The sequence below is a fragment of the Pimephales promelas genome, chromosome 19 (assembly GCF_988280905.1).
Source record: "Pimephales promelas chromosome 19, fPimPro1.hap1.1, whole genome shotgun sequence".
Lineage (NCBI taxonomy): Eukaryota > Metazoa > Chordata > Actinopteri > Cypriniformes > Leuciscidae > Pimephales > Pimephales promelas.
Window position 1 is genome coordinate 15,288,650 of NC_142787.1, and position 27,754 is coordinate 15,316,403.

The 27,754-nt window shown below is 37.4% G+C and overlaps 1 protein-coding gene across 2 annotated transcripts in view; it reads left to right on the forward strand.

Moving 5' to 3' along the window:
• The window catches only part of ap3b1a (adaptor related protein complex 3 subunit beta 1a), a 56,176-nt gene extending 45,433 nt beyond the window's left edge, over positions 1–10,743 (forward strand). For both annotated transcript variants that reach the window (XM_039681816.2, XM_039681817.2), the window contains exons 26-27: positions 3,241–3,379; positions 9,982–10,743. In XM_039681816.2, coding sequence (XP_039537750.2) covers positions 3,241–3,379; positions 9,982–10,138 — 296 coding nt within the window. In that variant the 3' untranslated portion in view covers positions 10,139–10,743. The remainder of the gene's footprint in view (positions 1–3,240; positions 3,380–9,981) is intronic.
• The last annotated feature ends 17,011 nt before the right edge of the window (positions 10,744–27,754 follow it).

Sequence of the window (27,754 nt, forward strand, 5' to 3'; positions counted from 1 at the left end):
TACTGTCCCCGCTCTTCGAACTGTCCCTCTGAATATAACCGCTGATGCAGAAAGCTCAGACAGGCAAATCTGACACACATACACTTAACACGTACACCGCGAGGCCAGAACAAGTTGTCCACGGAGATCTAGGCCTGACACGTGACCTGTTCTCCGCAGGAACTATTATAGAAACTATTTTGCGGTTAACTACTTGATGTGAATTTTTTTTTTAATCTGTTCTTGTTTCTGAGCCAATTTTTCAATTTTAAAATGCTTTTTTCCTGCCTGCTTACAATGGCTGCCTCCAGAATCGCATACTCTAGTATACTTCTTTTGAAAAATTAATCATTTTGTTAACCGTTCTATATAGCATGAATGTGTATTGTATGAATCGTACTACATCCATCATGTTGTCATTGTTAGTTTTGTTGCTGCCTTTCACAACTCCTCTAAGCATAGTAAAGTGTCCATCAGAAGCATATCTTTCCCTTACTCTTTTATAAATTCTTTTTATATTCAGTGTTTTTCTCTTACTATATAGTAGGGACGTATGGCAATTTAGGATGCGAGTAAATGTCTCAGCCAATCACAGACTGATCTCATGAAATGGCGTTTGTATTTTTGGCATGCTTTCAATGCGCATTATCGCTTTTCAGCGTGTTTATGAACGCCGTTGACTTAACGTTACATTACTGTATATAAATATATTACCTACCCCAACCCCGCCCCTTAACCGGGTCACTGGTGTTAATACCATTTATGAGTCTTCCCCTACCATCCTAGGAAAAAAAATATCGCTCCCCAGATGTAGATCTACATTTTGTTTCGTTTCGCTCGGACATTTAACGGCGTGTACATGCACTCATACATGCATACACGCGGATATCTCAAAATGCGTATACAGAACACGCCACTTGATTCGAAAGTGACGCGTATGTTTACGCAAAAGTCATGATGTCATGTTGCAGATCATGTTTTGTTTGTCTGACCAATGATAGACTAGCTACTGGGAGACCTGTTTGAAAACAGTCATTACTTTTAGATTTTTTAGTTATGGTAGTGGTGCAGAAATTAACTTTAAACCTCTCTTGATCAAATTTCTTCCTCCATCCTCAGGGCAACAAACCGTTCCAGCTAATAAAACCAAACACAGGCATGGGAAAACCAAATAAATGGAAGCCAAGAGTAGAAAAGCTTAGTTTAGCATGCATCTGGTTTGTTCGGATGCCTTTCGGGAACACACACACACACAAACCTGGCCCGTGCGAATACCTCTCTCCGCTTTACGGCCCAACATTAGGCCGACATAATGAAGCAGACGCTCTCCGAAAGAAGCGGCGGGTTTGATTTTTCATTTACGCTCAATGGATTCCTGCCTTGTCTTTTTAGAGAGCCGCCTATACCTTCACTCAGGACGACACGCGTGCGCGCACATTTTAATGAGAGAAGAGAGTGCTTCCCGCCTCACTATTTACAGACGAGGAACAGGAAGTAAGATGCTTTTTATAGCCAATCATTTATTCTTAATTGGTTGCTGTGGCAAAGGCTTTTAGCATAAGCCGCGCTATATTCATTTACTCCACATTTTCTCTACAATAGAGCCTAATGGACAGATTTAAGACTTTAAATGAGCACTCTCAAAAACCTTGCCCCCTGTACGAGCGAGTGCACGTATGTGTGTGTGTGTTTGCACGTATCACTGTGCGCTCTCTCACATTCACACGGTTTGAAAGCCACCCTGAAGTGGCTCGTAGTTTGTGCCTTTCAGAAAGAAAAGCACCCTGCCTTTCTGTGTTTTTTTTAAGTGAAACACAACATTTTCATTTAGTCCAGTTTGGTTGCATTAAGCTGTATTGTCCGCACACGTTTCCTCGGAGAAGCAACGGCGTGCTGCTTTTATGTGCTTGTTACCGCTCGACGAGGCTTATTCACGCCATCTCCGGCTAATGTCCTGCAGGGTCGCCGTGTTTCTCCGCTCGTGTTAGTCTTAATCAAGTCTAGTGGTCCAACGCGGCCCACAAATATCGCATGCTCTTACCGAAGGCCTGGATTATTTTAACCCCGCACCTTTCATTCTGTGCTAGTTATGTTAAATATGAAATAATGCACATGTATGCATACTAGATGTTTCTTTCCATAAATCCCAAGTGTGAGTTTCCTAAAAGCTTTATGCTGAAGATTTTTCTGGAAGTGTTCCCTTGATTTAGGTTTTCATATTTTAAAAGGCATAGTCATTATGGAATTAATGTGATTTTAATACGTTTGTTCATCAAGGATGCATTAAATTGATCAAAAAGTGACCGTAAACACATAATGTTATAAAATATTTCTATTTCAAATTAATGCTCTTCTTTTGAACTTTCTCTTCGTCAAAGAATCCTGAAAAAAACATGATCACAAAAATAAGTAACAGAACTGTACAAAAATAAAAGCAGCAAATCAGCATATTAGCATGATTTCTGAAGGATCATGTGACATTGAAGACTGGAGTACTTTTATTTGGAAGAATTGTATTATTGTACAGCACTTTGGTCAATAATAGTGATGTATAAATAAACTGAACTGAAATGAACTAGTAATAGCTGTAAATAAATGTATATATAAAAAACTATAGTTTTGATTGGTGAGCAAAAGGGACTTTTATAGACCATTTTGCAAGATGTAGACACCACTGGTCCAGAAACACTTCCTGTTTCAGTTTGTAACTGTTTTCTTTGTTTCACATGTAAAGAAAACATCTTAAAGATGTTTGTTTAACTTTTTGATTCAGTTTTATATGTTCTGTTGGTTGTATTTTATCCCAGTTTTTATGTAGTGTTAAAAAACTGAAACAGGAAGTGCTTCTGGACCAGTGTTGTTTACATCTTGTGAAATGGTCTATCGTTAACATAAAAAATACTTCTGACCCTAAACTTTTAAGTGTGTGTGGAAAATCACAACTGCTGTTTTTCATGATAGAAGGTCATACAGGTTTGGAGTAAACTTGAGAATTTACTTTCTTTTTCTTTTTTTTTTTGTAAACTATTCCATTCAAGGCTTAATTTTTCATCTCTTAACTTCATAAACAAGCACTTCCTGTTATAATCAACAAATACATATGGCTCTTGCAGTTTAGAGTCTAACTTGGGCTCACAGAACAATTTACAGAACAAAATAATAATAAAAAGTATACCAATTCCTGACTTTTTCAACTGTTGACTGAATATCTGTAGAGCCTAGATTACTCAGTCTAAAACTAATGATTATTTGTGTGCACAGGTAAACTGGTGGGCATGAACGAGTCATCGGCAACAATTACAACAACGCCAGAGAACATCTCCAGCCAATCAGTAAACAGAAATGTGGTGTCTGCCGCCAACCTAGGTGTGATCCCATCCAATCAAGAGAACATACACAGGTAAAGATAATGTCCTCTTTCTTAGAAACAATGCCTCATATTCATTTCCATCTTTAGGTTTACTGTCATAGTTATTTTTTTAAACAGTATTTTTATACGAGCTTAATAGATTTCTCTGCTCTCCAGGACTTGAATTTGTGCGTTTATGTCTAATCTAGCTATACTTTCAGGACATTTTTTGCAGAAAAAATGTCTGTAGAAGTTGCATAAAACTTACAAAACCTACTTTTGGGAATGTCATAAAAAGGAAAAGTGGTTTGTGTCAGTTACACATCAGCAGTGGTGGAGGAAGTACTGAATCTCAGTACTTAAGTAAAAGTACAAATACCCAGATAAATATTTACTTTAGTAAAAGTAGAAGTAACACAATGACAACCATACTTAAGTAAAAAGTAAAAAGTACTTTATTTTAAATGTACTTTAAGTATTAAAAGTAAAAGTACTTGCATAACAATTTCTCATTCTCTTAATGTCTATTTTCTAATGATTAATAAAACATTTAATTGTAACTCATTCAACCTAATACTCCTATAATGATGTTCAATAATGATGGAAAACATGTCACCATTTCTGAAACAAGCTTGCAATTAGGCAATATCATGCTTATCCTTACTATATGTTAATAACTATGTTTGGCAGTAAACGAGATTAATTTATGGTGTAATTCTGAACCTCTTGGCTTGCCATAATCCTAACCAAACCAAACATATATTACACACGGTGTGTTTCCTATGCACGTAAAAACAAATTTTCGCGTATGAGTTGCACGATAAACACACTGCGCGTGAGACGCATTTAGTGTGACCAGGTTGATATACTGTAGCCTATCTATGGCAACCAAACGTCACTGGTGAGACAAACGTGCAATGAACGGACGGTCAGATTACGTTTTGGCAGGGGAAAAACTGATCAGAAAATGTAACGAAAATGTAACAGAAGTTTTAGAAATGTAGTGGAGTAGAAAGTAGAATAATTGCTGCAAAATGTAACGAAGTAAAAGTAAAAAGTATGCACTATTTATTGTACTTAAGTAAAGTAAAGATACGTGAAAAATTTACTTAAGTAAAGTAACAAAGTATTTGTACTTCGTTACATTCCACCACTGCACATCAGTCAGTTATCTTTTTTCCTCTTAAAATGCAGTTTGCAAAGTTTTTAAGGGTTATAGTTAGGCATAGAGATGCATGTGTTTCGTGAACGTTTACAGAGATTCACAGTTTTCAGAGTAATTACCATAGGACGTCTTTCTGACTTTGTAAAGGACTCTGTAGCAGCCAAAACTTTCATGTATGCACACACACACACACACACACACACACACACACATGCAGCCATCTTGCTGACACACGGACAAACTTATTTGTCTCTGTCTCTTATATGCACGCAAACAAAATGACGTTTGGTTTGTACTTTGGGTCGGTCTGATGTAGGGTAATTTAATTATAAAATATGAGCAAATATGAAAGCACCTTGAGAAGCATTAAAATCTTCCTCACAAGGACACACAGCACACAGGCTGAGTGGAAATCAATGCCTGCAGGTCTGTGGAAAAGGCCTATATTTCATTTAGAATACGCAATCGGGCAAATGAGAGCGTGTCATCAATCACACGGCTGTTTCTTAACAGACTTACTGAAAGAAAACTCCTTTATCCTTCTACAAACCTTTAGAAATCCTAACAAACATGTGAAAGAGATGTTCTATGTAAATTTTTATTAAGAACATTTCAAGTTTAACTGGCACCATTTTTTTTTTTTTTCGATTTTTAACGTTGTACTGCAGTTTAGATGTTAATTACATACTTGTTTATATACTTTTACCAAGTGATGAGAAATATATGGTCTCTTTTTCCTACTGGCACCTTTTTAATAGTATACTTTTCTTGTAGATGTCATTATTAACATGTATGCACAAAGTTCTGCACTTTCTGTGGTTAATGGTGCCCTATTGGTGTGCTAGAGCTAATTGACCCAGTTGTTCTGTGGATTGGGGGTGTTTGTGGGTTGCAGTTCTTCAGTTTGGCAGCAGGGGGCAGCACTGCTTCTGTCTAAAGCTGCAGCGGGAGAATGCAGGGGAATCTTGGAGAGCAGCTTCTATATGAGCTTGAAAAACTGAACTCTGTTCCTGTCCTTCTCTAGATTACCGAAAGAAAACATGCTGTCCTCTCTGCTACTAAACAGAGACGGAATGAATCGCTGCTATTCTCACTTTTGTTTTTTAGCGAGCCAAACCAAAGCGATAACAAGCAGCCATATCAGTGGGCTTATTATAGATAAGGTGATTTTTTTTTTTTTTTTTTTTTTTTTTTTTTGCTGTGTGTGTTTAGTGATAAGAGGCGTTCACAGTACACTTTTCGTTCCATTGATTTGAATCAAACGTTCTTCACTTCTGTCTTCCGCAAGTCTTCACAATTAGCTTTAGTCTTGTGATGTCTGTCTCCTGGTCCTCTGCTCTCCTACAGCAGGACCAGAGTGTTTCATGTCCGTTTACGTCATATTTCTTGCATTCTCTTTAGTGTATGTGTACTTCTATCCTCTGTGTGTTAGTTAGCAGCTGTGTGAGTGGAATTTGTTTCAGAGAAGAGGAGAGAAGCTTGTCCTTCATTCTGGAGAGGGACAGCTGGTCATCTGGTCACTCACATTAACCTCTATTAGTACAGAGGACTCTTAAAACAGACACACACTCTCACACACAAACACACTTGGCACGGACATTTGGCAATTGATGACTAAAACCCTCTCTGCAGACTTGAGGACATGGAGGAACAAGATACCAGAATAAGGCTTTACCATATGGTGCACCCGGTGCAAAACATTTGCTTTCAGTCTTTAAGAACATGACTAGTATTTTGTTTAAGGAAATGATTTCTGGCCTTTGCAGAAGCGTAAATAGGATATATATATATATATTTAAAATATGTTTCAGTACATTCAATAGTTTTGTACTAATACTGTGTTTGACCCCCTTTCGCCTTCAGAACTGTCTTAATTCTATGTGGCATTGAATCAACAAGGTGCTGAAAGCATTCTTGGCCCATATTGATAGGAATAGCATCTTGCAGTTGATGGAGATTTGTGGGATGCACAAAACGATCCACGGCACGAAGTTCCCATTCCACAAAATCCCAAAGATGCTCTATTAGGTTGAGATCTGGTGACTGTGGGGGCCATTTTAGTACAGTGAACTCATTGTCATGTTCAATAAACCAATTTGAAATGATTTGAGCTTTGTGACATGGATGGTGCATTATCCTGCTGGAAGTAGCCATCAGAGGATGGGTACATGGTGGCCATAAAGGGATGGACATGGTCAGAAACAACTCAGGTAGGTCGTGGCATTAAAACGATGCCCAAATGGCACTAAGGGGCCTAAAGTGTGCCAAGAAAACATCCCCCACACCATTACACCACCACCACCAGCCTGTACAGTGGTAACAAGGCATGATGGATCCATGATCTCATTCTGTTTACGCCAAATTCTGACTCTACCATCTGAATGTCTCAACAGAAATCGAGACTCATCAGACCAGGCAATATTTTTCAAGTCTTGCAAATTGTATCCTCTTTGTAGTGAAAATGAGTGGTACACGGTGGGGTCTTCTGCTGTTGTAGCCCATCCGCCTCAAGGTTGTGTGTGTTGTGGCTTCACAAATGCTTTGCTGAATACCTCGGTTGTAACGAGTGGTTATTTCAGTCAAAGTTGCTCTTCTATCTGCTTGAATCAGTCGGCCCATTCTCCTCTGACCTCTAGCATCAACCAGGCATTTTCACCCACAGGACTGCCGCATACTGGATGTTTTTCCCTTTTCACACCATTATTTGTAAATCCTAGAAATGGTTGTGTGTGAAATTCCCAGTAACTGAGCAGATTGTGAAAAACTCAGACCGGCCCGTCTGGCACCAACATGCTATCGTTTTTTATACTTTAATGTGTACATTTTATTGTATAATTATATATTTCTATATTAAATATTTTATATAAAATTTTAAACAATAAATTATTACATTATTATTTTATTATTTATTTAAATACATATTTTACTTTTTTTTTAATGCAGACAATGCAGCATGTATACCATGGTATTTAAGTACTGTAAATGTGTCACTATTTTGCAGTAAAGATTATGGCAATGTATTTATTTATTTTTCATTATAGGAAGGATGATTGGCTAAATGTGCTTGTAATTAATATAATTGCACAATAAAAAACAACAACTTTTTTTCCAATAAGTAAGATATAATTTTTTTTTTTTTTGGCTTTAAATAATATAAATAAAGGTTCATGACAAATTTTGTGTGGTTTACCCATTTACATCAACACCTTTGTTAATCTGTGAAGCAGACCCTTTATAAATATGATTTAAAATGATATAAAATATGATTTACTAAATTGGCTGAGCAATGTTTCTTTCACTGTTATGTTCATCTGTGAAAGTGAATGAGAACTGTTCCGTGTGAACTGGAATCTCACCAGTCTAGTCTTTAAGGTTGAATAAAGAGACGACAGTCATTTAGTCTCTATCTCTGATTAGGAGCAAGTGTTAAAGTGTGTGTGTGTTAAAGTGTGTGTGTGGATCGATAGCGGCCCGGCTGGCCAGCACTGGGCTTCTGCTTTGCTTTTCTTCCCACAGCCTCAATTAATCCAGTTCAGAGGCCCAGTGGAGATAGACTAGAATACCAATGACCCATTTAGTGCCTGAACCACCCCGTATACAACACACACACACACACACACACACACACACACTGGGTAGAGCTGTTGTGGGTGTGTGAATGTTTATTTTACGTGAGAATGAAAGACAGATAGACAAGGGAGAGTTAAACAGAATAACTGTCCAGTATCAGGACCCTGCAGAGATGTAATTGTACTGTGCACTCTCTGTGTGTGTCTATATTTGTGTAAGTTTAAATGCCACTGAAACCATGTAAATCAAGTGGCTTTGGGTTATCATTCACTCTCTCACACACACAATGTACCTCTGGGCTGTGTTAAGTTCGTGTGTAAATAAGATTTTTATAAACTGACTCCATTAGTTGTGCCGCAGGGACTGAGAGATCAAAGTGTCATCAGCATACTGACATCACAGAGATACAAAATACTAGACCTGTCTTATCCATCTATCTGTCTGTCTGACGTTCTATCTGTCGTTAGTTCATTCGGTCTGTCTGTCTATATGTGTGTCCTGATTGTCAGATGTGATCCCTTCTCCAGTTGGTTAGCAGTTTGTTCTGACGGCCCTTGTGTCTCATGCTGTCATGACTAAATGGTGGCCATTGTGTGTGTGTGTGTGTGTGTGTGTGTGTGAGACCGAGTTTGGGAGTCAAAGAGGGGCCTCATGGTGGGACAGGGGGCATGTGTGCTTCTCAGTGCTAAAAGGGGTCCCGGCGTGTGGGTGTGTGCTAAACGGTCCATTGTAGTATAATAGGGTGTGTAAATGGGAGGCAGATGGCAGTGTATCAGGCACGTGGGTCCTCCTTAGTGAGAGAGAGAAGGATAGACAGACACGAAGGAGGTACAAGGGCGTAGAGGTCGGACAGGGTCGTGTCTCCACTGTCAGTACGTTCACTAGTGTTTCCAGTCTGTGACGTTACCAAGGTTACTGGGCACCAAGAATTCTCCCACAGCGCTATGGGACGGTTTATTAGTACAGTTCACCACTGTTACTACTATAGCTCACTACAGCATACACTACCGTTTATAGGTAAATGACAACACATCCATTCCCATTTTAGCATTTTCTATTTCATTTTAAAATCGATAGCGGCTTTCGCTGGATGTTTGATCAAATAGCGTTCCAGCGTTGCAAAAATACACTGCTGTATCCACATCACACTGAATTATTCCACGTTTCTTTCCATTATACCTGATTTGCATATATCAGTGACTATATCTACTGGCAGAAGGATGCCAAGTAAAGCTTACTTACTCAATTAGCAATATATATGTGTAATGACGGAGCTAAATGAATCTCCCACAAAAATCGTCCGACATAATTGGATCGTTTGGTACTGGTGTGAATGGCCTTTAATACTGCAGCATGTATATCACTTTTTCTATGCTTTGCTCCTTCAGTTCTGAAGTCTTCTTGTCCTCTGCACTATTTAGTGCACACCCCCACTTTTTGCTCGCTGTCTGTGAGAGTCTACCCGGTTCGAGTCTGTGATTGACAGGAGTGTGTCCCTTGGCCCCTAATAGCTTCTTAATCAGACCAAATAATAGACTGCCATGCCTGTTCAACACCCACCCACCCACACATGGACACACACACATACACACACACACACACACACACACACACATCCTCTCCCATGCTCACATATGGTATGGTACAAATTTATGTGCTTGAAATGCATTTATTAACTTACTTTCTTTAATAATAAGTAATTGCTATTAACGGTTGGATACCTGATATCCGTAATTTCAGAATTTCAGATGTACAGAAAGTTATTACTGTAATGTAGTGGAATGATTACTTGTATAAATGTATGAATTGTGCATGATAACATTAAGGGTATTTGTTGAAGTAAATTGTGTCTATGCTGTTTAAATTATGAAAATCCAATGTTCTTTTATTTCCTTCATTTTTGTGTGTCTGTTTCCAGGTTTGCTGGTAAGACGGTGAGTTCTGGTTCTCTGGTCCTGGTGTCAGTCGCCCTGAAGGATCCTGATGCTCTGATCACCGTTAACACAGAGAAAACCGTGATCGCATCTATGCTTCTGAGACAGTTTAAAACGGCCCTGACAAACATCACCCCCTAGAAGTGCTCACACTCACAAGCTCAGTGCCATCATTCAAATAGAGCTCACTTTGGGTTATAATGACACTTGGGATGGTTTTATTGTCTTGAGAAGATATCCTGTCAGGCTATGAGTGTGTAAATCACAAAACAGAAAGACTTTATAATCTGTCCACATTCTCTATGCCCCAAATATGCTTGCATTAGTCTCTGCTTTCATGAAGAGTGCATCAATGTTCTCTGCTAATATGTATTCGCAAATTCTTTTCAAGCTCAATACTGACTATTTGGAGTATTTTTTTTTTATTGGGAAGATTTAATTTTGAGAAAATCCCAGATAACATGATGTCAGCAGTTTGTACCTTTTTTTCTGTGTGATCAAAACATGCAAAATGTTCAGACATGTGACGTGCCTTCCTTTAAATGATAATTCCAGGAGCCCGACAGGCTCCCAGACCAGTTACAGTACATTTACTCATAATTACAGTGATTAAAAAATGTATGGAAACTGAGAAGTTTTGGTTAATTTGTGTGATGTTAGCTGTGACGTTATTGTCAAATGATCACAAGACATGATGTCTGGTTTAAATGAAGTTGATAAAGTGGATCTAGTCTTTCTTAACTGTATATTTGTGTTTCTTGCACCTTTCTCTCTAAAGTACATTTCTTAAGAAAGGGACACTTCTGGCCACGCTCTTGGCTTTGAGACTAATGAGATGATGTCAGAAAGAACTGTCACTTCCTCTGATTGGATGAGCCAATCAGGAGTTTTATGTACTGTAATATTACAGGTTCTGTTCTCTTAAGCGTTTACCATGAATTACAGGTAACAGGTATGTATTGTAGTTTTCTATAGTGAGAATTTGTGTGTAACGCTTCTTTTTACAGTCCTGTTACCCATGCACATACTATGTACTTATTATAGTAATTACAATTACTGGGTAATAACTATAGGTACTAACCCTGAACCTACCCCTAACCCATGTACATGCCTTATATTAGCCAGTACTTTATAGGTAACTACACGTAGGTACTGTACTGTGAAAGGAAGCGTTATTTGTGTCATGAGAGTGAAGATACGTTTCAAATACCGTGTAAGGATTTAGTTTATGTTGTATCGATTGCAGGCCGTCCCAGACACTACAAAATACATCATTCAAGGAGTTTGCAAGCAGGATCTGTCTCTGGCAATGGGAACTGTGCTTTTTTTCTACAAGATAACAAACATGGTGTAGGTGAGGGAGTTAAGAACAACAAAAGGTAAGAGATGATTAAAAAAGTGGCAATGTTGAATTGCTGTGTGAAAGGTGATGTTATGACTCCAGGAAATATTTGGACACTTAGTGTCACATGATCCTTCAGAAATCTCTCTAATATGCTAATTTGCTGCTCAAGGAACATTTCTTATTATTATCAATGTTGAAAACAGTGCTGCTTTTTGTGGAAACCGTTCAAAAGTTTGGTGTGAGCCAAAGTGTAATTCTTGCACATTACTTAATGTCATAAAACACTTCCTGATTCTAGAGGCCTTTTTCAGCCCTGTCGATGATGTGCGTATGCGTGCGTGAGCATGTATATCGAGAGATTTTCAGTACATTTGTCCATTAACTGAGAGAATTTGTAGTTAATGGCCAGTATGAGGCTTTTTTTCCCCTCTGTCAACAACAAGCCACATCTTTATTGAGCATTATGGCACTTGTTGTCTATCACTGCAGTAACACACAGCCCAGATATGATGTGCAGCTGACGTTTTTATGTGCCTCTGAGAGATGGAACGGACGCGTGCGAGAGAGAATTCAGCAGCATCTCCTTCCATCACTGGAGGCTGTTAAGATGTCAGTGTGCCGTTAAGATGCACTCCGAAAACGCCCTGGGAAAAACACTCATCATGTGCACACCTTGCGTGCTTAGCTGGTTTATCTCTGCATGGCTTTTATCTCTGGTGATAGTATAATCATTATAAATCATACTGTCGATATAATAATATTGTACTTTTAATATTGTTTATATGTCTATATGTGGTGTTTTTTTTTTAACATGCTTTAAGACGAATCATATGCAAATTCATGAGTCAACACCATTGCGGAGTATTTTCTCTTTAAAACTGCGTAGACAGTCTCAAAAACACAATCAATCTGCATATTCATAAAACCGCGAATACTAAGTGAAGCAAGGGTGTAGTTGCATTTAAGCTATTTTAAGGCAATATTTTATTTTTTCAAGGAAAGAACTTCTAATATGTCATTTTGATGATCAAAGATGAGTTTTAAGAGATTATATTGAAATATTAAATTCCATACTCTTTCAGTAATTTCTATATTGTTCAAAGCATTGTGTTACCATTTAGTATGTTAGTATTTATTAAATTACCTAGTTAAGTTTTAACTACTAAAAATATTAAAGTTGAGTACTTGAGATTACTTTGAAATTATTTTTAAAGGTGCATTGCGCAACATTTGTTAAAAATACCAGTTTTCCATAACCCATACATGCTTAAATAATTGCCTGATGGGCTGAATGAGTCCTTCTCTGATCACTGAGATTGCCTCTATAATCCTGTACAGTAAAATAAATAAGACACTGGGCAGAACGAGACTTCCTTATAGATTTCCACGACGCATGCGCGAGAATTGCGATCTAAGCTGGTGTAAGCAGATCGCAAATCTCGCGCATGCGTCGTGGAAATCTAAGGAATTCTCGTTCTGGCCTACAAGGAAGAAAAGAAATAGTCGAATAAACTCGTTATTTTTGTTTGTTTTTTCGCACAAAAAGTATTCGCGTCGCTTGATAAACATATAGTTGAGCCACGGTAGTCACTTGGGATATTTAAACATTTTCTTCATTGACTTTCTGGGCCGTCAAGAGGCAGTCCCTTAGGAGCCAATGTGGTAGTTATACAGCTCTCAAATTTAATCAAAAATATCTTCATTTGTGTTCCGAAGACGAACGAAGGTCTTACGGGGTTGGTACAGCATGGGGGTGAGTAATTAATGACTTAATTTTCATTTTTGGGTGAACTAACCCTTTAAGAGCAATTAACAAGTACAAAATAAAAATCTGACAGTTCTGTTCTTAAACCTTGACTTTAAAGGGGTCATGAACTGGCTTTTTAAATTTTATTATATTGTTGTCTGAGGTCAATTTATGACGTTTGCTTGGTTTTTGCATTCAAAAGTATCAAAATGAATAATAGACTATTTTCTACCCTAGTTTTGACCCTACCTGAAAAACGTTCAGTTTTTATTGGCGTTTAGCACTGAAGACTTGGAAGTAAACGCCCACTGCTGTGAGTGGGTAACAGTTTTGCATATTATAATGAGTTTCAACTCACCTCGTCGGTGCACAGGGGAAATAGTTTTGAAAACTTCCAATGTTGTAAAATGGCAACCGGAAGGATTCGCCCATACGTTCGATCCAGAGTCCGAACAGACGGACAATGTTTTACCTCATCAGCTGGAACGTCATTAAAAATAAAGTTTATCCATGCAATCCTATTGGAATCCAGAGGAAGCATATGCAGCGACTGTCTTCTTCCACAACCAGGTTTGTCATCACGAGCATCTTTCTAGGCATTTATCCTCTTTGACGTCATAGTTCCCCGCTTTGAAAAACGAATCGTTTGCTGAGGCTGGTGTCAATAAAAGCTTTTATTGGACTAACAAGGATGTTTTCAGTTCTGAGACTTATAGGATATTCTTATAATATGATGACCTCTTAGATGTCAAAAGCTCAAGGAAAATATGATTTCTCAGTTTATCACCCCTTTAAACTGAAATTCCCTGTGAAATTTATGTATAAATAATGCATGCAAAAACTTGCAAAAGACAAAGTCAATTTTACTTGTTTTAGTTTGTGTTTGTGCTGACCAATCAGCAGCCAGACTGAAACTGTTATATAATAATAATCAAACTATGGCTGTTTTAAAGATCTAGTAGTGAACTGCTATACATCTGTTTTGGGGCATCATACATTTGAATGTGGATATGATACTCCAAGATTTTTAGCTGCAACGTTTGTGTTATGAGTGTGACTATACTGTAAACCACAGTCCCAGTCCAGCTCATGCACTGTTAAATTAATAAAATCAAGAGAAGTTTCAGCAACATGCAACACCACTCAACCAATAAAAGCTGTTCAAATAAAACAAAGCGTATCTGAAATGGGAGCCGTTTCACTTAACAGAGGTCACACTAACTGTTGAGAAGCAGGCCTTCAAGATTGTGCTGTGTAATTTACTTCAAAATACAGTTTATCACAGCGTTCAGACAAAAGGCATGGCACACCTTTAATGAAAGGTTTAATATACTTGCATTGAGGATTTGTTTTTCCTCTGTTAAAGTAGGTTTGAGGTTAGAAATGGATTTAAAAATCCGGGGATTTAAAGGCATTCAGCTGGTGCTTCAGTAATTATTTTTAAACTCTACTGCGACGTGATTTGACTTAAATTAGGGCAATGTAAACACTGCGCTTTCAATTAAACCTGGAGATGTTGCAGGTTGCTCGGGTGGCGTGGTTGTACGTGTGTTACCATGGTAACTGACAGTGTGAAGATTCTGCGTGGGCTTTGTGATGCGGGGCTGTTTTTGAATGTGTAACGGGTACAAACTCCAATGAATCGGTCGGTTGTTATTCTGAGGAATTTCATTTTTTTTTTTTTAAATTCCACTTTTAGCTCTATGTAGAAGACCGGCAAAATCGAGTCCAAGAAACTACCAAGTCCAGGATATCGAGACCAAGACAGAAGACACTACCGTTAACATGTCGAGACCACAAGGTCGAGACCGGAGCAAGCTTAACTTGTAAGATATTGTTTTGCATTGCTTGTCTATCTCTGCCGATTTCAAAGTCTCCAAAATAATCCATTCTGCAACTTTTTAAATACTTAAATATATTTTTCTTAAAAAAACGAAAATATAAACTTGAGTGCAGGATCCGAGTTGGTGGTTTTGTCACTATGGTTACACGCGCACGCGCGCGCAGTCATCGTCTGTCAGTTATGCAGTTACCCAAAATCTCCTGAATGAAGTTAAAACCCATCAGTGTTTTACTAAATATTAATACATCAAAAACTGTGTATGATATGTGTTTTATAAATCAAGTGATCAAAGTGCTCGTTGCCGCTGCGATTATGATGTGGCGCGGATACGGTGTTTTTTTAGTGTGGCTCGCGCACACAGCTTTTTGTCTTCACTTGGACGCGCGCTTCAATACGTTGCGGATATCGTCGTGGATATATTGTAGTATTATATTGCTAAGACCGAGAGGACCCAGACCAAAGACCGTCAAGACCGTGGAGACCGGTCTCGAGACTTAATTACGTTACTAGCTTTATGATCGTAATATCATGCTAAATTCACCCTTTAGAAACAGTAGCCTACCGCGTGGCTTCGAGTTCGAAAAGAAATAATGTCATTATCTATTATTCGTGTTGTTATTATAGCCTAATGTTACAAAAGATTTCTATTTCAAATAAAGGTTTAACTTTCTATACATTGAAAAAAATCCTGTTTTTTATCACGGTTTCAACCAAAATATTGCGCAGAACAACTGTTTTCAACATTTATGATAATAAGAAGCGTTTCTTGAGCAGAAAATCATCATATTAGAATGATTTCTGAAACATCATGTGACACTGGAGTGGCCGATGACGCAACAAAATGTAAAGAAATTCAGGCTATATTTCCCTTACAAAAATGTACCATAGTAAACAGTTTCCCCAAAAATACCATAGGCTATTGATTCTAAAATAAAGATGTTGGAAAACAAAGATTTTGAAAGCTTATTGGACTGTTTAAAATAGCTCATGTTAAATATATTATGCTTTTACAGCAACAATAATTATTGTAACTATATTGTGCAAGAAAGCATTTAGCCTATTTGTAAGGGCTGTCGGACAGATCTCATATTCATGTGAATGAAGAGAACAACATGTGTCAACATACGCAAACAGACACGGATTCACACAGTCAATCACACACACGAGGCACACTAATGACTACTCTCACACTTGTGCTTCTCTTTCAAAGTACTGCCATGAAAAAGGACTAATTGTTTACTTAAAGAAATTGTGCAAAATAAATATACATTGCTGACACACTTGAACAAACTCTCTCATCCTCTCCACCACTGGCACTCCTTTGCTTTTCTCTCTCTTTGTCTCTTTCTCTGTTGTTCTGACAGCTTGATTTCGTGGTCTCTCTGTGGGCAGCTCAGGGCAACATGATGGGCTTCTTAATCTGAGCTTTTCATGGTGTCTGTCAGGGCCAGAGGAGGAGGAAGAGTGTATGTGTGAGAGAGAATGAGAGTAGCTTTTGGAAACGGCTGTCTGACCCGACCGTGGGGAGCAGCTCCTATTAGACAGAATCTTATCAAGCGTATCTCCGATCTGCTGACAGCGTCACAAACACACACACACACGTGCTGACATGTTCTGGTAAAACTGGCATTTTCTCTTCCTTTTTTTCTTTTTTTGTCCCCCACATCTCTGCATTCTTGCTCTTGTTTCTAATCTACATTTTTTTTATGCTTCATTCTTATCAAGCTTTTCTAAGAGCATCATGCATATCGATGAGGTTAGCCACAGACTGATGTCATATGCTAAATATTTATTATAAAGTGAGAACCCTGAATATATATTCTCTTATGGACATATTCATAAAGCATTATCCATCTTGTTTTTAACATAAGAGTTGGTTCCGGCCATTTTTACATTGAATGTGTCTGGCTTCCTGTGTCATCTTGAAAAACAGCTGCTTGATATTAACAATTGACAAACTGGTATTTCTTATCATATTATTTTAATGTATTGTTTCTGTAGTAATTAAGCACACTGGTTGGTAGTGAAAATAGTTTTATGTTTACTGTTATTCTTCTAGCCTATTTATTTCACACAGTGGCTAATGAATCAGAAGTCCTGCACATTCACAGAAAATAACTGATTTCTGTGTTGCAATAACTAATTCGCTACAATATAATCATAGTCAACTTTATTTATATTGCGCATCAAGATTGTTTCAAAGCAGCTTTATAGTGAGGGAAATGAAGCATGTCGGCTGTTGTTCAGCTGAAGTCCATCAGCTTTTCCGTCATAAAGATCATCAATTATTAAATTAGTTCATTTCATCTATGAAGCAGTTCTAGGAAAAAATGATGTCATCATGATCCACGTCAGTTCAGTTCTACAGCGCAAGTACAGTCAGATCAACAATATTGTCGTAAAATGTGTTTTTTTTTGGTTCTGTGTTTTACTTTAATATAACAAAACAAAGCAAATATGATGCAAGGTGATTTCGATCTAGACACATTTCGCTTTAATGACAGTGCAGCATGAACTTTCGATAAAATATCTACTTTTGTGATGCACCACCAACACGATCTCACAGCACTTCATATGAATTTTACGAGGTGGCTAATTCGTACGAATTAATTCAACCTCACTTTTGCTAAATCCTACATATTTTACGAGTTGCCGAATTCGTATGAATGACCTACCCCTGACCCCGCCCCTAAACCTATCCATCACTGGGGTGGGGTTTAGACAAATGGTACGTGCGAATTCATACGAACTGACTTACTTACCAATTTACTTGTCAACTAATAATTTATTTCCTTACTTGTTTTTCCAGAAGTCCCGAAGAAAAAGAAGAAATTGTTTTGAGGACTCACAAATGATCTGGGTAAAATGTGAATCACTTTGTCTACTGCTTTGTGTACTTTTGCTTATATAAAGTGTATGTATGTGCTGTCAGTTGATTACATTTTTTTTGACTAATCGCACCTTTTTTTGTAACTATTTGCGGTTAAAACCTAACATTTAAAGTTTTTAATATATTTTTATATTGTAATAATTTCATATTTAATCTCCAAATTAATGTAGAAACAACATAAAGATAGCCTATATTATAAATATTTGTTTAATGGAATCTTTTTATGAAAGAAGGCCCGTATCACCTATATCAATTTTGCTACAACAAAAATTTATTTTGTTTCTCAATTTTAGCCATTAATTATAGGCGTTATGATTAGAGTATCATTTTTTAATATTTATTAGGCTTTACATAATATAACATATTTTTAAGTGAACAATCTTCTCATAATAAATGTCACATTGACTTGGCCTTTACTTATCAGTTATTATTAGGCTGCTGTCACTTTAAGAGCTGACATACATGTGGATCTGACACCATCCTATTTTCTCCCAAGTCTTTAAGTACATTTAAGACTTCATTAAACTGTGCTTGCGAAGATACTCGACAGAATTGTGTGTTTTTGTCTGTTCAAGCACTGTCTGAAGCAGCTTTCTATGCACACAAGTTGTGTCACACAGACGCGAGATTCACAGACGCACACCAGTACTGTGTTCTCTTTTGTGTCTTGTTGCACTTGAATGGTTTAAAAGCTTTTACATGAATAAGAGCGTGATGATAAAATGTTACGCAAGCCAAAGGATGATGGGGAAAAAAAACAGATTGCGCTAAATATTAATAACTGAAAAAATTAATCACTTGCGTTAAAGGGATAGTTCACTTTGAAATAAATTTTGAAATAAATGTTTTAGCTTAACTCAAGGGTGTCCATGATGTAGGTGTCTTTGTTTCCACAGTAGTTTCAATTTTGATTTTTTTAGGTCAAACCATTCGTGTCTATCAGTCAAATAATGCAGGTCTATGGTCACCACCTCAAATAACATGCACAAAAAACGAACAGTATTTATATTGTTTTTACCTCTTGTAACCACACGGCCACAAAGCGCCCGCACCCTCAGAAGACTTGGACGTGGCTGTGGTTACAAGAGGTAAAAAAATATATAAATACTGTTCTCACACAAACCGCTCGTTTCGTGTCTTAGGCCATCAATGTGTACTTACACTCTAAAAAATGCTGGGTTGTTTTAACCCAACTTTGGGTCAAATATGGACTAACCCAGCCGTTGGGTTAAATTTTTACATTACATTTTTAACCCAACATTTCGGGTTTGTCCATATTTGACCCAAAATTGGGTTAAAACAACCCAGCATTTTTTAGAGTGTACATTTCGAGTCATTAAATCATGTTTAATTTGGAATTCTCTGTGCATACTCTTTGAGGTGGTGACCATAGACCTGCATTATATGACTGACAGACAAGAACGGTTTGACCTAATATAAAAATTTAAACTACTGCGGAAACAAAGACACCTACATCTTGGATGCCCTTGAGGTAAGCTAAAACATAAAAAAATATATAGTATATATATATATATATACAGTATATATATACAGTATATATATATATATATATATATATTTATATATAATTTTAAGTTAATTGTTTAGATCAGTATGTACATATAGAATGTATTACAATGACTGAAATGAGAACATTTTAAGAAAACTTTCTTTAAAATAAATTTTTTTGTGTTCTACAGGAGAAAGTCATACAGGTTTGAAACGACATGAGGGTGAGTAAATTGACAGAACTTTAATTGTTGTGGGGGGTGAACTATCCCTTTAAGAGGAATACCACAGAACACTACTATTTAAAGTTAAAAAAATTATATTCTTGAATTATGGCATTCAGTAGTTTACAACACAAAATGGGTCCCACAGCATATTCAGCTGGACTGGAGTAACTGGAGTTCAGTATAAGTGGTGAAAATGTGCCTGTTATACCACCAGAGGCCTGGGGGGATTTCAGCGGGTGAAATACACTAAGTGCTCCGTGACAGCAGATATTGTAACAAAAGAAAACAAGAAACTATAAAAACACAAAGGAAAAGCAGCTCTCTTGATTAATTGTGTGGTTAAAAGTGCCACAAGCGTTTACAAATGCATCTGTTGTGCTCTAACAAAGACGGTTAACAGCGGGTGAAGTGCTGGGAGGGACGACGACATGTGACCTATTGTTCACTCGTTTATGCTTGATGTTCAGGACCGTTTGTCAGGGTAAAATATTGACCGCTTGGAGGAAAGAATCACATTCCGTTTGGCTTCAGGGTTCACATGCAATATATTTGGTGCAATATATCAAGAACTTGAATTTTGGGGGATTGTAAGGATCCAAATTGAACACTCTAAACAATGCTGGGTTGTTTTAACCCAAATGTTGGGTTAAACATGTATTTCAGCTTTCACTTTCAACTGTAAATGTTTTAATTGCATTTTTAACCCAACATTTGGGTTTGTCCATATCTGACCCGAATTTGGGTTGAAACAACCCAGCATTTTTTCGAGTGATGTGTTCACCTGATTGTTTCATGTCTGACAGTCACGGTTTCAAATTGCACACAAGTGAAGCTGTTTTGACACATTCAGTGCTAGATGAATATCCATCATCTGTCGAAGTATATTGACATCTGTATTTAAAAATGATCTAATATTATGACTAAAGGATTATTAATTAGGGGTTTCCTGAATCCTTTTACATATAGACACAAAAACAACAAAAATCGCTTCACTTAAAGAATTCATTATACATTTAATTTAGTTCATAAATCAATAACCTCCCGCATGGAGATATTTTTGACATTTTTAAACAGTGCTGCAGTATTTCTGAGACATTATTATTTGCCATGTCAATGCCTTGTTCTGTTATAAGAAACGTAAATGTTCTTTAACGTTAAAACTGAAAAACGAAAAAGTCGCACTTTTGGAGAAGAACTGTATTGTAAATGTAACTGTAGAACCTTCTATGGCTGTTTTCTTTACTGATCATTCTTTGAAAGGTTTTGCAAAAACACTTGCATTATTGCGTATGCAAACAAGCAGTAATATAAATGAATTACATGTAAATCATATCCATCAAAGCAGCAATGACTCGCAGTTACTATATTATAATTAAGTCATAATGTAAAGTGTCACCGCAACTCTGCTGATGCATGAATTCGTTTACTTTTTCCAGTTGTTTTGCCACATAAACTGAAACCAGTCCTGAAGATTGAAAGGAAAAAAAATATTCATATTTTCATTCATCAAAAATGCATTAAATTAATCAAGTGGCAGGAAAGACATATATAATGTTACGAAACATCTCTTTTTCAAATGTTATTCATTAAAGAAAATATATCATCTTTTCAACAAAAAAAAAATAAGAAATTTTTCTTACAGCAAATCATCATATTAGAATGATTTCTGAAGGATCATGTGAATAAATGGAATAAATGACATTTTCACATAGAAAACCATCATTCTAAATAGTAATAACATTTCATAATAATTCTTGTGATTAAACACATGCAACCGTGCTGAGCATAAGAGACTTCTTTCAAAAACATTTAATAATCTAATGTACTCCAACCTTACTGTGTATATATATTGTGTTACATAGAGTAGGGAACTTAAAAGTGAGAACAAATCAGTCTACGACTAGATATTACTGTGTAAAGTAGTTTAAAGTGAGCTTTCTTGAGCCTAATGGAAAACATTTACACACCTGCGGCTTTATAACATCTACATCTTTAACGGACAGTCTTGTTTTCATTGATCTCCTATTATGCATCTAAGTTTCTCATCTCATTTAACATCCAATTTACGTAGTTACGACACATTTAGACAGCTCGACAATATAAATTGCAGCAGTAACCTATACATTCCTCCCTGTGATTACTCTTGTGTGTGTGTTTGTGTATGTGCAGGTTAGGAGTTTCGCAGAGCAAAGTGAATGGAGAGTAATGGATGGTTTGCCGTGAGTGAGTGTCTCTGGCTCACCAAATACAATTTTTCTCTTCAAACAATCACTCGGTGTCTCTGAGGAGCCCCTGGCGCAGTAATTGATATGATTAGCCGTAAGTGGCTGCTTCACAGCTATGTTATGTCTGTTTTATTGTAATTAGATTTTTTTGGTCGTCTTTGAGGAGCTGAACTTAAATGACTGCATGTTCTCCCTCTGAAGTATTCAATCAGATGCTCATTAGACGAGAAAGACCGATTCATCTTTTCTGATTTTCAGCTAGTTTTTCTCCTCTGTCTCCATCTTTCTCTCTTTCTCATCTTTTTTGTCGGTCATAAAGATGATTCGTTCGTGAGATGAAACAGAAAATTGTCATTTCTGCCTATGGTCATTATAAGAGGAGAAATAACGTAAGAATTTCTTTGCTGTTTGTACAGGCACACACACGTCGTATTGTGTTTTCATGTTTTGTGAGGACTTTCGATAGACATGATTACTTTTAGAATTTGTATATTCATTCCCCTTACACTAACCCTAACCCATCACAGAAAATTTTCTGCATTTTTACATTTTTAAAAAACATAACTTTCGGTTGCCTCTTTCCCACAGAGATTCCAGAAAATTCACTGATAATATTGTCCCAGGATCGTTTGGGATCAGGATAAAGACACGTGACATCAATGTGATGTTCTCTTCCCTATCGAGAAATCACACTTGCGTATTTTTTTAATTTCTGATTCGATCAAATCATGTAGCATTTCACTAAGCTGGTGAACATTCTCCGTTTCTGTGTCATCACTACGGCACGGCCCTTTACAACATCGATCCTGCCTTTTGTTCACACAGGGCGCGTTCCGGGAAAGTGGGACAATGTTACTATAGGTCCCCATCCCGGAATCGATGCTGGACTCGACATGTTTGCGTTCACACAGAAGGCACTCTGGCAATTTGATGGCAATTTTCTGGGATCAACGCTCTGTATGAAAGGGGCTTATGATTTATAAGCTGTTTTTCTTGGGAACCAAAAAATGTCCCCACAAGGTCAAGGATTTGGGATATTGCCATTTTTGTGGTAACATAGGGTTTAGCAGGGACACATAGGGTTTAGATAACACACATACACACAGACATACACACACACTGTCTTCTGTCATGTAAGTTTGCTAATTCACAGCTGAAGTATGTCATTTTTCCAACACAGTCTCATGAAGATGCGTATCTATAGACCCCTTTTGCGCCGACGTCACAGTAACGTCACGGCGCTAGCTGGAGGCAAAACAAAGTGAAAACTGGAGGCGGCCAATGCAAACCAGCACAGATTCGGCTACATAATAAGGAGCTTAAATTACTTTTATTATTTTTAAAAGTCATCTTATTGTATTGTTTGGTGCAAGTATCAATGAAAAATGTATATGAATATGCTGTATCTGGATTTTTTATTTCTAGAAAATATTCACATGATTAAAATCGCACCGTAATGACACTCTTTACATGGTCTCGGCGCTGGCTCGGCAGAACTGCGGATCATACACACAAGTCTTGTACAGGACCATATAGGCATCTAAAGATTTATATGCCCTCAGTTTCTCTTTACGATCGGTTTCTCTATAAGGTAGGTGTAGAAGTCAGGCCACTCACCCAAGGTAACGTAACGTTAATCCCGTCAGATCGTCCATGCATTGAGTGAGCGTGTAGGCGGCTACGGGTCGGCCAATCTGGTTCTGTCCGTTAAAAATAACTTTTGGAAATAACAATCGCGGTCCTGGACAGTGAGTGACCTTGCACATTAAGATAAAATCGGATTTTCTCCAGTCACTGTTAAAAAACAAGCTAATAAAACTTGCTAACTTGCAGTGAAGCGGCCAGAGGGATCGTTCTGCCTCCACCTAAGCTCCGCCCACATAAAAACGTCACCATGTTTATCAACTGAAAAGGGGTCTATAGCACGAATGTCATTTCTCGTGGCATTTATATGCCAAAAATGTTTTTTTTGCGTGCTTATGCTACGCACTAAAAAACCCTGGGGTAGGTTTAGGGGGGTGGGGAGTTCGTGCGTAATATACGCCAAAAAGTGTGTATCATATGCACGCGAAAAAAGCGTACCATACACGCAAAAACTGTTTTTGGCACGAGAAATGACATTCGTGCTATAGATACGAACTTTCATGAGATCGGGCTCCATTTTTCAACTGTTTTCAAAACCAGTGACTGTTTTCCAACAGGGTTCCTGAAAATCCCAGCTGTCTGCTATTTGTTTTCACGCTGATCTTTACAGTAAAGAGTTTCCTTTGGTTATCGGTTTGCACGTCCAGTATTTTTTTTTTTTTTTTTTTACTACAGACTGAATTATGTCATGTAACTACCTCCAATTTTCCATTTTTTAACTTCTTATAGTTAATGTGGTTGTGGGAATTAGTACCAGCAATAGTTATGCTGTATCTGACCATTCCTTGATGGAAAGTTAAAGATTTCAAACTCAGTTTTAGTATTTAAGCCAGTTTGTGAGATTTGATCAGGGTTAGAGGTCAGTTAAAGTTTATGTGGTGCCGTGGCCGTCATTTAAGATCTGTTTAATGGAAAAACGACCCTTTTGTGTCATTGTACACTGTAGAGTGATTGCCATTGTATTAAAGGGTTCGTTCACCCAAAAATGAAAATTCTGTCAGTATTTACTCACCCTTATTTTGTTCCAACCCCGTAAGACCTTCGTTCATCTTCGGAACAGCTGGATCTCTCCTCCATACTAGTCCATAGGCTTCTTGAGGGATTGAAACTTGCCGGCCTCGAAAAGTTATTAAAGACATAGTTAAAATAGTCCAAGTGACTACAGTGGCTCAATCTTAACTTAATCAAACGACGAGAACACTATTTGTGCGCAAAAACAAACAAAAATAACGACTTTATTTCAACTATTTTTGACTTGGTGAAACACAAAAGAAGTCATCTTGAAGAATACTTTCATTTGTATTTCAAAATATCTTTACGCGAGTTTCACAGAAAATAAATCATACAGGTTTGGAATGAGCGGGAATAAATGATTACAGGATTTACATTTTTTTTTAATGGACTATCCCTTTAAGTGTGCTTTACTGTAGCAAACATCCTCATAGCAACACCCTGGCAACCATTCACAACACCCTAGCAAACAGGTAAACACCACTAAATGTTAATATGTAGTTTAGTCAAAGGAAAAATAGTAAATAAACACAGGCGATAACTCCAACCGATTCACAGTCGGACTGCAATTATGTGTGTCATCACATCTGATTTAATATACAATAAAAAAGCTTTTATGGCACATTATGAATGTTTAATGAAATCTAATAATTTTTAGATTACAAAAAATCATGATCATCATTCATAGGCTTGTCTACCGACAGGCTGATTCAACTCTGAGCTGCTCTGTAAAGGACGGCGTTTGTGTAATTGGCTGATAATGGGTTTTATAGAATGTGTTGTCATAAAAGAGGGTGTTTTCATTTCATATTAAACTCTCATTGAAAGCCGACGTCCCTTTCATTGTGCCTCCGCATTAAGGTTTAAGTACCCTCTTTTGCAGGTGTTTCCTGAATTCTGGAGAGCAAAATGCGCACGTACAAATTTGTGGCCTTTGATTGTGTGTTTATGTAGTAAAAGCTGTAGATGTAATAGGAGTTGCTCAGTGTGAAGGCTATAGTGTCTTAATTAGCCCCGATTGCTCTGTGAAAGCCCTCAAGTGCCTGAATTAGCCATAAAAAAACACTCAGTGCATTAACATGTCTGGCAGAAAAATTGGGAATAGAAAAACAATTCATCACCAATGCTGCATATTTAGTTTGGGTTTGTTAATACAATGTTGACTATATCCGCTCTATATGGCCATATATGCCATGTAGTATCTATTTTTTTAGTATCTATTTTTTGTATATTTATAGTGAGTGTGTGTTTGTGTATATATATATATATATATATATATACACAGACACACTCTAAAAAATGCTGGGTTGTTTTAACCCAATTTTGGGTAAAATATGGACAAACCCAGCAATTGGATTACATTTTAAATTACATTTTTTAACCCAATGGCTGGGTTTGTCCATATTTGACCCAAAATTGGGTTAAAACAACCCAGCATTTTTTAGAGTGATAATATATATATATATATATATATATATATATATATATATATATGTGTGTGTGTATGTGTGTGTGTGTGTATATATATATATATATATATATATATACTTGTATATTTTAGTTTGCCTTAACATGCAGTATTATTAAGAGTATATTTCGGTAACACTTTACAAAAAGGTTCATTAGTCAAAATTAGTTAAGTTAACTTGAACTAAGGTTGAAATACTTCAACAGCATTTATTAATTTTAGTTGAAATTAATTTCAACATTGACTAAAACATTATTAAAATCAAAGGTTGTATTTTTAACGTATAGGTTGTGAATTAACATGAACAAACAACGAAAAGCTGTATTTTTATTAACTAACATTAACAGCGATTAACTAATATAGTTATATTGCTCATTGTTAGTTCATGTGTTAGTGTTAACAAATTAAGCTTATTGTAAAGTGTTATCTATATGTCTTAAATATATTTGACTTTTTGCATATATTTGCATATGTTTTACCTTTATATATATTTGACTTTTTGCATAAAAATAATGATGATTCGGGGTCTTCAGCTACTTGCATGCACAAATCTAGTGCTCAGAGTCAGTTAATATAAATGAATAAGTTCTTGACAGAGGGGGCCGGGCCCCACGGTTTGACTGGTCTATTCAGCTGTAATTTTACTCTATAAAGGTCTGGCTAAATCCACCTCCAGACAAAGCAGAGTAGCATTAGAGACACAAAAGCTTTACAAAGACCCTGAGTACTCCTCATTAACCAGCATGCAGCTCTCCACGCTAACGCTAATAAAGACTCGCGCCGCCACCACCCTCTTATCAGTGAGAGCTTTCCTCTTCCCATCTCATCCTCTTTTAAGTCCACCGCCATACTTCTCTTAGAGAGAAAGCACTCTTGCGGAAGGCATGGAAATGCCCATTTAGGTTTTGTCCGCGGTTTGGCTTTTTAAATGAATTTCTCTTTTACAAACAATCAGAATGCCCCATCAACCTGTAAATCAAGAGGCTCTGTGTAAAAGCCTGACTTATGAGATGTTTAAAATGGAGAGATGTGGCCAAAATGCATCTCTCTCAATCTAATAAATTGCAAAAAAAAAATGTCCTAACACATAAATGTATTTGATATTAAGCTCATAATAGGGGCCTTGCGATAAAACACGCATTACTTGCCCCGTTTTCAACATTTGATGGAGGAAATCAATGTTTTGAATCTATTATTTTGTGAAGAAGAAAAACATTTTTATATTTCCCCAAAATGAGTGTGTGTGTGTAGGCCTCTGTAACCGGCGCATGTCTGATTGGTCTCTTAAAAGTCCAGTCATTTCCCTTCGTACTCACAAGAAAAATGAATTAAAACCAAATTCGCGAGCAGGTGCGAGTAGCGGCCGCCATTGATAGGTGAATCTCTGTGAACAGCATGAGAGAGGTGTTGGAAATGAGATCCTGCTGCCGGCCCGCTTTACAAAACCAGACCGGCCTCCTCCTCACAATATGTATTACAAATTGGCTATTTGTATTGAGACTCTTCGGGGGCCCGAGGCACCGAGGGCACATATTCCCTGGGGACGGAGGGTCTGTAGCGGGGTCTTTTTTAGCACCGTATGGGGATGATGGGATGAGAAAGAGAGAGAAGGGGCCCGGTTACGGTGGAAAATGATGTCACTGGAGTGCGCGCGGTGTCATTAATGCCACCCTCCCTTTTTCCTGACTCTCTCGGGGGCCCCGCGCGCTCTCATCAGAATGCTAATTTACCATTTAAGAATCCTCCCCTGCGCGCCCCTTCTCAATGGACTTTCGGAGAAGAGAAAAGACAAAACGCACGCGCAACTTGGCCGCACAGATGCGGAGTGTCACCAGGCGTGCGGTTGCA